The 15,478-nt window shown below is 47.5% G+C and overlaps 1 protein-coding gene across 1 annotated transcript in view; it reads right to left on the bottom strand.

Annotated features, from left to right (window-relative positions):
* TULP1 (TUB like protein 1) overlaps positions 1-15,478 on the bottom strand; it is a 667,605-nt gene that overhangs the window by 467,728 nt on the left and 184,399 nt on the right. Inside the window, exons 6-7 of the mRNA XM_040422218.1 lie at positions 7,901-8,013; positions 7,678-7,786 (exon numbers count right to left, since the gene is read on the bottom strand). Of these exons, the coding sequence (XP_040278152.1) occupies positions 7,678-7,786; positions 7,901-8,013 (222 nt within the window). The remainder of the gene's footprint in view (positions 1-7,677; positions 7,787-7,900; positions 8,014-15,478) is intronic.

Raw genomic sequence — 15,478 nt, 5'->3', positions numbered from 1 at the left:
TTGATATGTCGGTTTCCTGTATATGTGATCCCTTGCTACTCCTGGTGATAGATTTGGAGTGTGTGTTTGTTTCGTCCTTGTTTTGTGATGAAGCGGAGTGTAATCTAAAAAATTTGGTGATTCTAGTGCCTCATATCGATTTGATGTGATAGTGTTGTGTTATCCTATATGTGTTCTATTTTCCTGTGTCTTCCCTGTGCTTGCAATATTTCCATTGTGTGCCTCTACTAACTCACATGCTTTTTTATTTAAATTATATAGTTTTTTTGATTTTTGGTGCATTATTTCTTTTTCTGTTGTGTCTAAATTTTTGCATATTCTTTCACGCCACCTACCTACATTTTCTGTGTTTGGGAAAGAATCTACTTCCTTCTTGAGATTTAAGGATTGCTGGAATTATTGATGTATCAAATGCAAGTAGCCTAAAATCTGTAGTATTCGATCATTTTTTGTAACCCCAATTAGTGCAGCAAGGTGTAATAGAATAGCCCCTATTAGCCAGCCTTTACACAGTTCAATTGTCTCTGCTCTCTTCCCTAAAGTGTGGATAATGCCTCCATATTATATCCCTACACTCTGAATAGGCTGTCCCTCAATGGCTCAATAGTATCAACTATAAAAATGAGTTTCTGTCTGTCTAGACGTCTGTCTGTCTGGACGTTCTTTATGCGCGACCAAACGACTGGACCGATATTCACCAAATTTGGCATACAGGTACATCAGGTGTCCGGGAAGGTCAGCTATCTAGGACTTACCGTTCCTGAGATATTCCCCAAAAATTACCTGCATTAGCCAATAGTGATGGACGAACATCTGATGGGACGGTTCGCGAAAAGCGATCTCTCGAACTCGCTCAAATGTTTGCGAACCGCAGGTTCGCGGCAGGTCCCATTCATTTTAATGGCAGGCGAACATGAAAAACTTCCAGGTCATATTTGCAGCCACAAAATACTTAGTAGATGCGCACACACAGTCCCACAACAAGGACACTGACATACCAGAAGTATTAAGCAAATTTGCGATCGACAAGCATTCTTTTTTTATCGGTGAAATTTCAGCAAAGTATTAATCGCAAGAGCACATGCGCTAGGAAAGCGTGGCCTACAGCAACTGGTTTGCACTGACTAGCAATTAGATGGATGCGATGGTTGGAACCAAGTTCAACGACGAAGAGGAAGAACTCCTGGTGACTGTAAGTAATCTTACATTAAAGTAGTGTATTTGATTACATTGCATGTCTGAACAATCGCTTTATATGCATAAAGAGTGTTATTAAAAAATCATCAGTGCGACCTTCAGCGAATCAAATTTTTCTTAAGTGCACAAAACTTCACATTTTATAAAGGACTCACTAGATATTATTGATTTTTGCACTAAGTATTCCTGTGACATCACAACCACTATGTTAGTAGCATATTTGTATGGACAGCAGAGAAATACACTCACCTAAAGAATTATTAGGAACACCATACTAATACGGTGTTGGACCCCCTTTTGCCTTCAGAAATGCCTTAATTCTACGTGGCATTGATTCCACAAGGTGCTGATAGCATTCTTTAGAAATGTTGGCCCATATTGATAGGATAGCATCTTGCAGTTGATGGAGATTTGAGGGATACACATCCAGGGCACGAAGCTCCTGTTCCACCACATCCCAAAGATGCTCTATTGGGTTGAGATCTGGTGACTGTGGGGGCCATTTTAGTACAGTGAACTCATTGTCATGTTCAAGAAACCAATTTGAAATGATTCGAGCTTTGTGACATGGTGCAGTATCCTGCTGGAAGTAGCCATCAGAGCATGGATACATGTTCTCATTCTGTTTAGACGAGGAAAATCTCTCCTCATCAGGTAAACCAGAAGACCCCTCTCCAGAGAATGTCCCAAACTGCGGATGAAACCCATATGCACCAAAAAATTGTGACTTATCAGAGGACTCCTGGCGACGGTTATTTAAAGCAAACTCAAGGGACAAAAAAAGAATACCAATCCTCCTGATTCTCCGCCACAAAACAGCGCAGATATGTCTCCAGATTCTGATTGACGCGTTCTGTCTGACCATTCGACTGCGATTGAAAAGCAAAAGAGAACGACAACCGAACCCCCAAGCGAGAACAGAAGGCCTTCCAGAATCTGGAAACAAATTGCGTGCCCCTATCAGAAATGATGTCTGAAGGAATGCCATGCAATTTAACAATATGATCAACAAACGCTTGCGCTGGCGTCTTAGCATTGGGTAACCCAGGAAAGGGAATGAAATTTTGCTAAAAATGTCCTTTACCACCAGAATCACAGTCTTCCCCGAGGAACGAGGCAGGTCCGTAATGAAGTCCATGGATAGATGTGTCCAAGGACGGGAAGGAATGGGTAACGGGAGGAGAGAACCCGATGACACCTTGACACGAGCGCAGGTCTCGCAGGCTGCCACAAAACCCACCGTCTTACGAAGATCCGGCCACCAGAATCTCCGAGCAATGAGATCCACTGTGGCTCTATTCCCCGAGTGCCCAGCAAGGACAGTATCGTGGTGCTCCTTAAAAACCTTGTGTTGTAAAGTGAGAGGCACAAACAACCTCCCAGGAGGACAAAGATCAGGAGCCTCTACCTATGTTGCCTGAACCTCTGCCTCCAAATCAGGATAAAGAGCAGAGACGACCACCCCTTCAGCCAAAATGGGACCCGGGTCTTCAAAATTCCCCCCTCCCGGAAAACAACGTGACAGGGCATCCGCCTTCACATTTTTAACCCCAGGGCGGAACGTAACAACAAAATTAAACCTAGAAAAGAACAAAGACCATCTGGCCTGTCTCGGGTTCAGACGGTTGGCCAATTCCAAGTAGGCCAGATTCTTATGGTTGGTAAACACAGTAATAGGGTGTCTGGCTCCCTCTAACCAATGGTGCCATTCCTCAAAAGCTAATTTGATGGCCAACAACTCCCTATCTCCCACATCGTAATTTCTCTCTGCAGAGGATAGTTTCCTTGAGAAAAGGCACACGGTCGCCATTTGGCAGGAGAGGGACCCTGAGATAAGACCGCACCCACACCCACCTCAGAAGCATCCACCTCAACAATAAAAGGTAGAGAGACATCAGGTTGTACCAAAATGGGAGCGGAAGCAAAACTCTCTTTAATACTAGAAAAGGATTTAAGAGCATCTACCGAGCACGAGGAAAAATCCACCCCCTTTTTAGTCATATCAGTGAGTGGCTTAACAACAGAGGAATAATTCAAAATGAACTTTCTGTAATAATTGGCAAAACTCAAAAACCGCATCAGCGCCTTCTGATTCTCAGGAAGCTCCCAATCAAGCACAGCGCAGACCTTCTCAGGGTCCATCCGAAAACCAGAAGCGGAGAGAAGAAAACCAAGAAATTGAATCTCCGGTACCGCAAACACACATTTTTCCAGTTTAGCGTACAATTTATTCTCGCGCAGAATCAGCAAGACCTGACATAGGTTGTCTCGATGAGTCTTGAAATCAGGAGAAAAAATTTAAATGTCATCTAGATACATCAGTACAAATTTCACCATTAAATGATATAAAATGCTGTTCACAAAATGTTGGAAGACGGCCGGAGCATTCATCAAACCAAAGGGCATAACCAAATTCTCGAAATGACCCTCAGGGGTATAGAAGGCCGTCTTCCATTCGTCCCCTTCCCTGACCCTGACTAGGTTGTATGCCCCTCTTAAATCCAACTTAGAAAAAACTTTAGCCCCAACAATCTGGTTAAACAGGACAGGGATCGGAGGAAGCGGATATGGGTCACGAATCGTGATACGGTTCAGCTCCCTGAAATCCAGACAAGGTCTTAAAGAAGCATCTTTTTTCTTAACAAAAAAAAAACCCAGCGGCAACAGGTGACTTCGAGGGTCGGATGTGTCCCTTTAAGGTTGGGAGAGATTGTATAGTCATGATTTTGGCAGCTTGGTGCCTGGGATGAGATTAATTTAAGACGAAACATGACATATCCTCAACATGAGCATCACCCACAGCAAAACGGATATTGTGAACTATGCCCTTTAACGATCTTTAAGAAAGTGGAGCGGAATCGATAGCAAAAACAGGTATATCCTTTTCCAAAGTGCATACCTGGAAACCATGCGTTGTTGCAAATTGATTATCAATGAGATTGACAGCTGCTCCACTATAAACAAAAATCTCACAAACAATGTTCTTGCTGTCTAGCGCCACCCTGGCAGGTAGGAGAAAACGGGAAGTACAAGCAAACGGCAAACCTTAAATTTCCACATCAACCTTGCCAATAGTAGCAAATGGAAAGGTTTTAGAGGTTTTTATTTTTTTTGTTTGGTTTTTATTACCCTCAGAAAACTTCATAAATCTCCTAGAGGGGCAAACATTAGCTAAATGATTTATACCCCCACAACAGAAACAAACCCTCCTCTGAGAGCTGAATCCTCTACTATCAGAGGCAAGCAAACCCAGCTGCATGGCCTCCTCCTCAGAGGGGATTGAGAGAGACTGAGACCCCTGCGCACTGAATGAGACAGCCCCACTGTCCTTGGACTGAATATGACAGGAAAGAGTAGTCTCCTCTCTCTCTCTAAGACACCTGTCAATTCGAAAAGCTAGAGACATGGCTGACTCTAACGACGCTGGTCTCTCATGAAAAGTGAATGCATCTTTCAATCTTTCCGAAATACCATGGCAAAATTGACTTCGGAGTGCAGCATCATTCCAACCAGTATCAGCTGCCCATCTCCGAAATTCAGAACAATATATCTCTGCGGAGTGATTACCATGGCATAAAAAAAGCAGTTTAGATTCAGCCAGAGCAATACGATCCGGGTCATCATATATCTGCCCCAGGGCTACAAAAAATTCATTCACTGATCGGAGGGGCCGTGCCCCTACCGGCAGCGAAAAGGCCCAAGACTGAGCGTTATCCCTGAGCAGCGAGATGATGATCCCCACCCTCTGCTCCTCATCACCAGAGGAATGGGGAAGTAGGCGAAAATGGAGTTTGCAAGCCTCTCTAAAGCAAACAAAATTCTCACTACCCCCGGAGAACGTATCCGGAAGCGAGATCTTAGGCTCGGAACAAACTCCATGAACGCCAGCATAACCGCTCACCTGAAACTGAAACACAATTTTACAGAGATCTGCTACCTCCAGCGAAAGACCTTGCATGCGGTCAATCAAGGCTGAAACCGGATCCATGCTTAAAACGGTTAGGGCGGTTTATAATGTCACGGGTGAAGTTTGCAGATAGCTGGAACTTATGAATAAACGAGCGACTGGCTTGATCCCAAACTAAGGAGCTTATACGTGAGCCCTATAAAACCCTAAGAGCTCTCCCTGACTGCTATGCACATGCAAGGGTTGAGATGGTAGACGATTGCATGCCCACGTACCTAAGTCTGTGTGACACCTGAAAACCCTATAATAGTGAGGGGACACGACCACCGGCTCCCTGCACTTAATACGGACGGAGTCAGGGTCACCTAGAATCAAGCCAGCAAGGAAACACAATAAAGTAAAGGACTTATCTGGGGCAAACAGCAGAAGCAGCCTCCAGCAGTGAACACTTCATCCAGGAAGTAGAATAAACCGCAAAGTGAGGCAGTATGGGAGGGAATAAAAAGGAAGACGATTAGTCTAAATAAGTGACACCTGGCAGAAGGAAAGGAGATGAGAAAGAGAAACCAAAACAAATAACATGATACAAGAGGTAGAGAAGAACGTCTGCCAGACCTTCTCACAGAACTGGCGGTGACACTACCGCAGCAATCTGCAACCTACTGTGGTTATCTTCAACTTAACGCTTTTCTCTCCTCTATCTATGCGGCTCAACCAGTTACTCTGAAGAAGGCTATATGCCGAAAAAACGTTTATTTTGACTGGATACTGCTCTTTGAAATAAAGCAATTACCTTAATAGCAAAGTGGAGCACAGGAGTCTGAATTTTTATTATTATTTGGTCTGGGAACCATCTCTTATTGCCCACATACTCAATCAATTGGAGTATCATCCAACCTTACATCAAAGATGACCATGATCAGCATCATCACTAATCCCGGCTAGCTACCATTCATCATGTATGGAGCAAGCCCATTATGTTAGCCTGCTTCATTCAATCTCTTAACATTTATGACCTACATGTACATCATATAGTGTTAAAGGGTTAACCCCTCCCCGTCATCTCCTGTACATGTATAGTAGATGTCGGGTCTTCAAATATGGCATCTGCTCAGCAGCTAAACAGGCACCATAGCTGGCTTTTGCCTGCTGTTTATACAGCAGACATCCACTACTGCTGTCAGAGACAACTCCAATCATGGATATTTAACCCCCAAGATTCCATGTTCTGTTGCAATTACAGCCTCTCAGCAATCATTGGAGGGATGGGGCTCCTTCTGTCATCCACCCAGGGAACCTTGTGTAGGTTCCAAGGCCCGCCACTGTAAGGTTTCTATTGAACCCTGCATCAAGAAGAGCTTAACAGGAACAAAGTATTTTCCCCATAGACTGCAATAGTATACTATTAAAGTCTATGGCATAAGCTTTCTAACGGTTGCATGTTTAAGTCTCCTGGGGAAAAAGGGGAGGCTAAAAATAGTTAATAAAAGTAAAGAAAATTTTTTGAAAATACAAAAAAAAATAAGAATTAAATATTCAAATGCTCTTTCCGTTTTTTACATAAACAAAAAATAAACATAGTTGATATAGTCTCAAACGAATGGCCAAATTACTAAAATATAAAAGCATTTATCAGATACGATGAATGTCATAGCATAAAAAAATCTAAATGGTTGAATGTCTATTTTTTGGCGCTTTGCCTGACAAAAAATTGATTAAAAAGTCTTCAAAAAGCCATACATACTTCAAAATTATATCAATAATAACTTGCACTCACTCTGCGAATAATAGCCCTCACACAGCTCAGTAGAGATGAAAATATAAAAACTTATAGGAATAATAATCGCAAAAAAAATATTTTCAAAAAATTAAAATATACATTTGGTATTTCTGTTATTGTACTGACCCATACAGTAAAGGTAACATGTCATTTCTACTGCACAGTCAAAGCCATAATAACTAAAACCACAATGCAATAGCAGCACTTTTGCATTCCCTTTCCAATTTCATCCTCTTAATAATTTTTTCCAGCTTCACAATACATTGTTCGGAGTATTAGGCTACTTTCACACTTGCGGCAGGATATTCACCCTGTCGGGTCCGTCCTTCCGCTATTTCGCCGTGCAGCTGGACCGCGGCTCCGTCCCCATTGACTATAATGGGGACGGGGGCGGAGCTCCGGTGCAGAACGGCAGTGCACGGCGAAAGGCCGCCGGACTAAAAGTCCTGCATGTCCGACTTTTTAGTACGGCGGCCTCTCACCGCGAACTGCCATGCTGCGCCGGTGCTCCGCCCCGTCCCCATTATAGTCAATGGCGACGGAGCAGCGGTCCGGCGGCATGGCGAAATAGCGGAAGGACGGATCCAAAAGGGTGAACAGCCTGTCGGATCCGTCCTGCCGCAAGTGTGAAAGTACTCTAAAATGAAGCTCTTAAAAAGTGCAACTTATCCAACAAAAAAACAAGCCCTCATATGGCTCTGAGAACAGAAAAATAAACAGAAAATATCTGTATCAGGAAGGGGTTAATATTGACAAGTTTTGCCTATAAATGTGTGCATATTTTTTCACTTACATATACAATTGCTGCAAGTTCCTGGCGCACATTGGACCAGTCAGAATTTGCTTTTTCAGGATTCTCACCATTGTCAAATACTGTGAATTTTGTCCCCATTAGATTGGACCTGAAAAGCAAAGTTTTATTATAATATTAAAAAAGGAATCAGCAAACATATAGGAAAATGATTAGCAATGTATGCCATTTGTTAAAGAGTACAAAGAACAAAAAATATATTTACCTCAGCTTCCCAATGAAATTTTCTCCACCACGGGACAAATCTGTAGCATCAATCGAAATTAAGTAATTGGAAGTTTTACTTTTCTTTCGTTTTCTTCCAGCCAACAAGAAGACCTGGTGTACAAAATGTTATTTAAATGCACAGATACAATTTATATTTATTATCTACTAGGCAACATTAAAGGCAACATTAAAGGCAACCCATGTCCATCAAGACAACTCCTGTTCATATGCCTTTTAGGGAATATGGACTGACTTAGGGAGGTAAGACCTTTCCAGACCCTTCACACCACCCACCACCAACCAACCCCATTAACACACGTAGACCGTAATTGTTGGTGTAAAGGCCATAGCAGCCGTTTATTAAACAGCCAAAATACTCCACCATCATTTTAAAATATACATTAATAAATATCAACCAATAAATACAAACATATAAATACAATGTAATAATAACATTCACTTTTCGGAAGGATCCTAGAAGGCAACCCTAGCAAGCTGCGATCTTCACTCCACACATCTCCATCCTTACCCTCGGCCGCACTCGCCGACCCAAGGGCACCAAATCCTCCAAAACCATATATTCCTCTACCCCTGTAGGCCTTCCAGCCCAACAGGAGCCCCCAGCTTTCAGCTTACCGAACCACATAGATGCACGTTCCAACGTGTCATGCACCTACTAAACATAGTATTGCCTTCCAGGACCCCCCCGTTAACCAGCCACAGACGCACATAGGAGACACCTCACCTATGGGCGTCCCGCCACACCCTGAACGCTGTCTCCAAACCATCCTGCAGCCCTAGTGCCCACAAATCAATGCCAATCTCATTCAAATGCACCCCGTCCGACCTAAGGAACTGAGGCGACGCCACCTCCAACTCCCTGTGTCGCACCACAAAACCACCTTGCCGCCGCACAAAACGCCCCACCTCCTTATTCAACTTCGCCCTAGCCTTGTTGATCCGGTCCACTGACCTCGCAAAACGCCACGAACTCCTAGCTACCACCTCCGACCACACTACCAACAAATCTGGGAATTCCTCCATTAGGCGTAACAAATCCAGCTTGATGTCCCTGATAACATCCCTCGAGCGGCGAATGCCCAAGTCATTCCCGCCTACGTGAAAAACCACAATGTCCGGGCACCTATCCAATGAGACAAAAGCATGAAATTCAACACGCGGCCCCACAACATACCCCGCACACCAATCCACCGGACCTGCAACTCATCCGGCTGGAAACCCAACTGCCGACCACTTCTCCTCACATCCGCTCTCAACGCTCCCCAGTAAACATAAGAATGGCCAAAAATCCACGCCAAACAAGAACGCGAACCTGTAAAAAACGAAAGGAAAACAGTTACCCCAAATGCAAGTAACATACATCACAACCCAGCTCGCTCCCTCCACCAACCTCACAACAAGTGAGGACGAATATATGAACGAAAACACGCAGACTCCCACCGGCTAATCCGCATAATAGCATCCTCGCCCAAACCCCATCTAGCAGCCTCCGTCGCCGCACCAATGCGAAAAGAATGAGACGCAAACTCACTCGCCACAAAACCCGCCACTGTCAAACATTTACGAAAAACCGCCACAAACTGATAACGGGACAAGGCAGAGCCATCCCGATGTACCAGCAATCCCGCTCCTCCAAGCGGTCGAAGGGCCACATACTCCTCCAAACAACGAATCGGGCACACCACCGACCCCAGCAAAGGTCGCAACAAAATGCACACCCCCTTTCCCACCTAATCCGTCTTGGACCTGCGCAACACACACCGCAAACCCTCTTCACCAAAACTCACATCCTCCCGTAATAAACCTCCCCCACGCACCCGACTGACCGCCACCAGCTCCGAAACCCGGAATGCCCCAAAGAAAGCCAAGGCAAAAGCTGCTCGAAACAAACACCTCATACCCTGACTCGCACACACTCCCCACCCGATCCCATAACAACTGCAGCACCTGAAAAGACACCGGACGCCGGGAATCCTTCTTCACCACACTGCGACGATACCCTTTCAAGGCTTGCCTCACCAAAAAACTCTGAGACACATCCGCCAAACCCCGCATCCGTAACTAAAAGGCCATTGCTGCCACCCTCTTAGTAGCAACAGAAAAAGACAGACCATCGCTAAACGACCGACCCACGAAATAAACTAGCAACGAGTGAAAATCCCCAACCGCACAAAATGAAACGGGGCCTTCACTCCCGCCGTGGCCATAGCCAAACGTCTACAAAAAACCCTACCCATAGGCAATATCCTACAGGCAAAATTTAACTTCCCCAAAACGGACTGTACCCGTCTGAGCTGCACCTTCTTCGCATTCCGCAACAAGCCCACTTCACCACGCAAATCCTCCACCTTATCCAAAGGCAACCGACACTCCATGGCTACACTATCAATCTCGATCCCCAAAAACTTCATTGTTGTAGACGGGCCTTCTGTTTTCTCCCGTGCCAAAGGTACCCCAAAACTAGCGGACACTCTCTCCATGGTGTGCAACAAAACTGAACACACCCTCGACCCCGCCGGCCCTAAAAACAAAAAATCGTCTAGGTAATGCAAAACAGAACTCCATCCCGCCTCCTGGCGCACAACCCATTCCAGAAAAGAACTAAATGTTTCAAACAGTGAACATGAGATAGCACATCCCATAGGCAAACAACAATCCACAAAAAACTGCCCCTCCCATTTAAAACCCAGCAAACGAAAACTATCCGGATGAATCGGCAACAAGCGAAAAGCAGCCTCAATATCCGTCTTAGCCAACAATGCACCCTGCCCAAAAAGACGGACCCACCTCACCGCCTCGTCGAATGACGTATAAGAAACCGAGCATAACTCATCATCAATACCGTCGTTCACAGAACACCCCGCCGGGTAGGACAAATTATGAATTAGCCAAAATTTATTAGGCTCCTTCTTCGGGACCAACCCCAAAGGTGAAAGCCACAAATCCGACAACGGACACTCGCCAAAGGGGCCTACCACCCTTCCAGCTGACACCTCCTTTGCAATTTTTTCCAAAACCACCTCCGGCCGCATCAACGCCGATGACAAATTACGCCCCGCTATTCCCGATCCTACTGCCGAACACGGAATCCTAAAACCATCCCTAAACCCAGCCAACAATAAAGCCGCCGCTTCCTTATTTGGGTACCTCTCTAGAAACGGTTCCATCACGTCCACCCTCACCGGGGTCACCCCTCTTCTGCGCAACCTCAAATCCTCTTCCCCTTCCGCGCTTGAAACATCGCGCAAAGCTATGGGCACCACCACAGCCTGAGCACTCATGCTTGAAGCGACAATCGGATAGGTATTTGCAGTGCCTCATTGAACTGCCAACAACAACCTTTTCTGACCCCCCCTGCTGACTCCGACGCCGAGGAACCCCCGGCCGCCCCACGAAAGGGCTGGCTCACACCCTTTGGGGCCGTCATCAAATGCATCCACAGACCTATATCCTTATGATCCCAACGAATACTAGGCCTGACCGCTTTCCTCTGGCAAAACTGCTCATCATACCTGAGCCACGCCACCCCACCATACGTCCGGAACGCTTCCCCAATGGCATCCATGTAGCAAAACAGAGCCGAACAGTGTTCCGGCGCCTTCTCGCCCACCACACTAGCCAGAATAGCAAACGCCTGCAGCCAATTCAGAAAAGTACGCGGGATCAACCTGTATCTCCGCTTCTCCTCTTCCTCCTTCTTACTCTCGTCCGGCTTCACCCTGTCCAATTGAAACTTATCCAACGGAAGCAGCGAGAATATCTCCACGTACTCATCTTTCCAAATCTTTTCCCTGACCTCAACCTTCAAATGAGCCCCCAACGGCCCTTCAAAGCACACGTAAACCTCACCCTTAGCTGCGTCCGCCAACCTGATCTCATCCCCAACACCCTGACTATCACTACTTCCAGCGACTGCAACCGCTGCCGCACCCATACCGACTGCAGGAGAGCCCCCTACACCAGCCGCACAACCCCGCTCTGCGTCACCAACCGCAGGCGCAGCAGCCCATATTGCGGCCGGAGACGACTCTGCCCCAGACTTCCATTGAGATAACAAAGTCCACATACCCGCCAACAAATCCCGTGCTAATCTGTCACCCCCTGACTGCCCACCCCCCACCCCCCCAACAGGGTCCGGACCCGACGTCCTCTCACCTGGCTGTCCCTGGGGCATCCTCCCAGCAGCCGCCGACCGCACCGTTGCACCTCTCTGCGAAGACTCCATCACCGACCTGGACGTAGAAGGACATGCGCCGACAGCATCGTCCCTCCGGTCCCCGATCTCCCAAGCCTCCTGGCTGATTTCACCATCCTCCAGCGCTTGGTCCTCAACAAAACCCCCACCAACATCCCATTGGCGTGGTTGCACCGGAATATCGTCCCTGTTGGCAGACCCACCTCCAGGCGGCCGCGGACCATAGACATCACCCACTTCGGTCCCACCAAAAGCCAGCTCTACAGAAGTCCCACCGTGAGCCGCATCCGACCTCCTCACATTCCTACAGTCCACCGGCTGCACTGGGGGCAGAGCCAAGCCCATTTCCCCAGCCAGCGTACTCCTCTGAACATCCCTGCCCAGCACCCCAGAGGCACCAGCAGGTGGCGACATCCTGGATCCACTATGCTGCTGCGCACCAGACCCCCGCCGCCGGCCAGTAGACAGAGACTGCGGGGCCGCCCTCCGACTCCTAGACGAATCCCCCGCCACAGCACCCACGCCAGCTGAACAAGCCGCCTCCAGCTCCGGACTCCGCGATGCCTCCTGACTCCTCCTGCGCTCGGCCGCCGCCGCCCGATCCTCACCTGGGGTAAGTGAGACCGCATCACCTAGGCCAACATCACCGCCAGCCGCTCGAGACCTGAGACCCCGTCCGCCTGCACGCGCCTCACACCGATCAACCTCACCGCGACGCGCACTCCTAGCCAACCTGGATGTATCCTGACCCTGGCCCCTCCGAACCTCAGACGCATAGGGGCTGCGCTGCGCTGAACTCCTCCCGCTGCGCCGGCAGGCAGGTACACTTGCCACTCCAGCCGGAGCAAGAGGAGGGTTAACAGGGGGACTCCTAAGCCGGCGCCTTAACCGGGGTGTCACCTCCGGACTCAAGCGCTCCGGAGGGACGGATCTCCTAGCCCTCACTCTCCCTGCCGCCGCCGCAGAAGGCACAGCAGGAGCCCCTACCGCCGCCTGCAAACTACTCACCAGCCAGTCGGAGCTATGCTGCTCCGCTGCTGCCCGCACCGCTACCAATAACTCCTCAAGCGCCGCCATGCTCCTAAAATTCGCCTGCGCCCGCAACTGCACGCAACTTCACCCAACTTTACCGGAACAATAATGGCCTCTGGTGCCACCCCCACCACAGCCTTGCATATAAACTGCCCGCGAAATTGCAGCACCGCCCCCCCTGCACGTCCCCAGCAACACTCCACCCACCCACTAGATTAACCCTATACTGGTCTTCCACTTCCCCCCTCAGTCAGTTCTCACTGCACTACGTCTGCGCCCCGCTCCTTTGTCCTGAATATACTCTGCGCAGAACCCTTTCTTATGAGTGGCTCCCATTTTGACAGCCATTTATCTGTCCACTGGCCATGCCTTTCACCCCTGCAAAATCAGATGTTTCAGAGAATTCTAAGCGAACATAACCGACTGTCTTGCGATTATGTTCTATTGAAATCTTTCATATTCTCTTGATAGTGAACTAGTTAAAGAGTAACTAAACCTTTACATAAACTTTTAATATGCTGTCCCTAATAAAACTATCTCTAATATACTTTATTAATAAATTTCGTATTTTTACTACACTTTTCCCAGCCTAAGGCTACTTTCACACTAGCGGCAGGACGGATCCAACAGGCTTTTCACCCTGTCGCATCTGTACTGCCGCTATTTCGCCGTGCCGCTGGACTGCCGCTCCATCCTCACTGACTATAATGGGGACGGGGCGGAGCTCCGGCGCAGCACGGCAGTGCACGGCGAGAGGCAGCCGGACTAAAAGTACTGCATGTCCGACTTTTTAGTCCGGCGGTCTCTCGCCGTGCACTGCTGTGCTGTGCCAGAGCTCCGCTCCGTCCCCATTATAGTCAATGGGGACGGAGCGACAGTCCAGCGGCACGGCGAAATAGCGGCAGGACGGATCCGACAGGGTGAACAGCCTGTCGTATCCGTCCTGCTGCTAGTGTGAAAGTACCCTAAAACACACCATTCCCTGGTGCGCTGAAGACTCTGTTCTCTGTACACTGCTGACAGCTCAGCGGTGTATGGAGTACATTTTATCAATGGGGCCGCAGCAGCGCTATGAGTACAGGCAGGAGCACACATTGCTGCTCCTGCCTGTGCTGCCTGGACGATTAATAACTCTTGGCATAGTATAAAGGTGATCAGTACAGCAATACACAGGCTAGGGCACCTACTTCCTGTGAGAAATTGCGCTTCAGGCCTCAATCGTACGTTTCTGTGAATTTCATTTCCACAAGGTTGGAATCTATTTTTTTTTTTGGGGGCTTCAATTTCAATTTAATTAAACCAGCATATAGGGGTTCAGTACAGCAATACACAAGCTAGGTCACCTACTTTCCTGTGAGTAATAACAAAAAATTGAGCTCCAGGCTTCAATCATCCATTTCTGTGAATTTTATTTCCACATGTTTGGAATTTAAACTTTTTGGAACTTGTTAAATGTAATTAAACCAGCATAAAGGTGATCAGTACAGCAATACACAGGTTAGGGCACCTAATTTATTATAGTGATAATGAATTTAGGCCTAAGTCTGTTTCCTTTAATTCCTATCCCCACACAGTGTAAATTGTTTTTGGGCATTGTCAAATATACTCACCAATATATAGGGTAGCACACAATATTATCTGAGAGGCCCAAATATGTCAGGGCTACGGAAGGGTTCCAAACGAAAGACCCAGAGCCAGAATGTGGGTAGTAGCAACACCAGCTATCCGGGCCACAAGTAATAGTAATAATAGCAGTAGTAGAAGGCGGCAGTTGTCCCTGCTAACGTTGGAAAGGTGCAACATTATAGTTGAGGAGAAAGGATGAGATTGTGATTTGGATGGCTCATTCCTGATCTCAGTCGCAGAAGGATAACGGAGAGGTGACTTCGGAGTCCGACACCGTGCCGTGGAACCAGGGGTCACATAATTATACTGCCCTAAGGAGGAGGTGAAGGAGGAGGCTGTAGACCCCAGGCATAGCCATGCTGATGGTAATAGTAGTGGCATCCATAGCCGTGATATTGGCATTGGGGCAGTGGAAGTTGGGGAAGAGGAGGGGAGCCAAAAAACCCACCATAATGTCTTAATGTCTGATAGAAGCGGAAGTGAGGGCGAGGACTCTGATGATGATTGTGTGCTGGATAGGACCTGGGAGCCGTATTGGGGTGCTGAGGAGAGGCAACATCAGAGGAGGAGGGTAATGGCGGCAGCAATAAAGAGCAGAGGCCGTGTACCTCTCAAAGAACATCCAAGGCCATGTCCGCTTTGGGATCTAGTGATGCCACTGATGCTGTGGGTGGGTTAGCCTGAAAACATGCCAGACCTAAG

The sequence above is a fragment of the Bufo bufo genome, chromosome 3, assembly GCF_905171765.1.
Source record: "Bufo bufo chromosome 3, aBufBuf1.1, whole genome shotgun sequence".
Classification (NCBI taxonomy): domain Eukaryota; kingdom Metazoa; phylum Chordata; class Amphibia; order Anura; family Bufonidae; genus Bufo; species Bufo bufo.
This window is presented reverse-complemented; position numbering and strand designations above follow the sequence as displayed.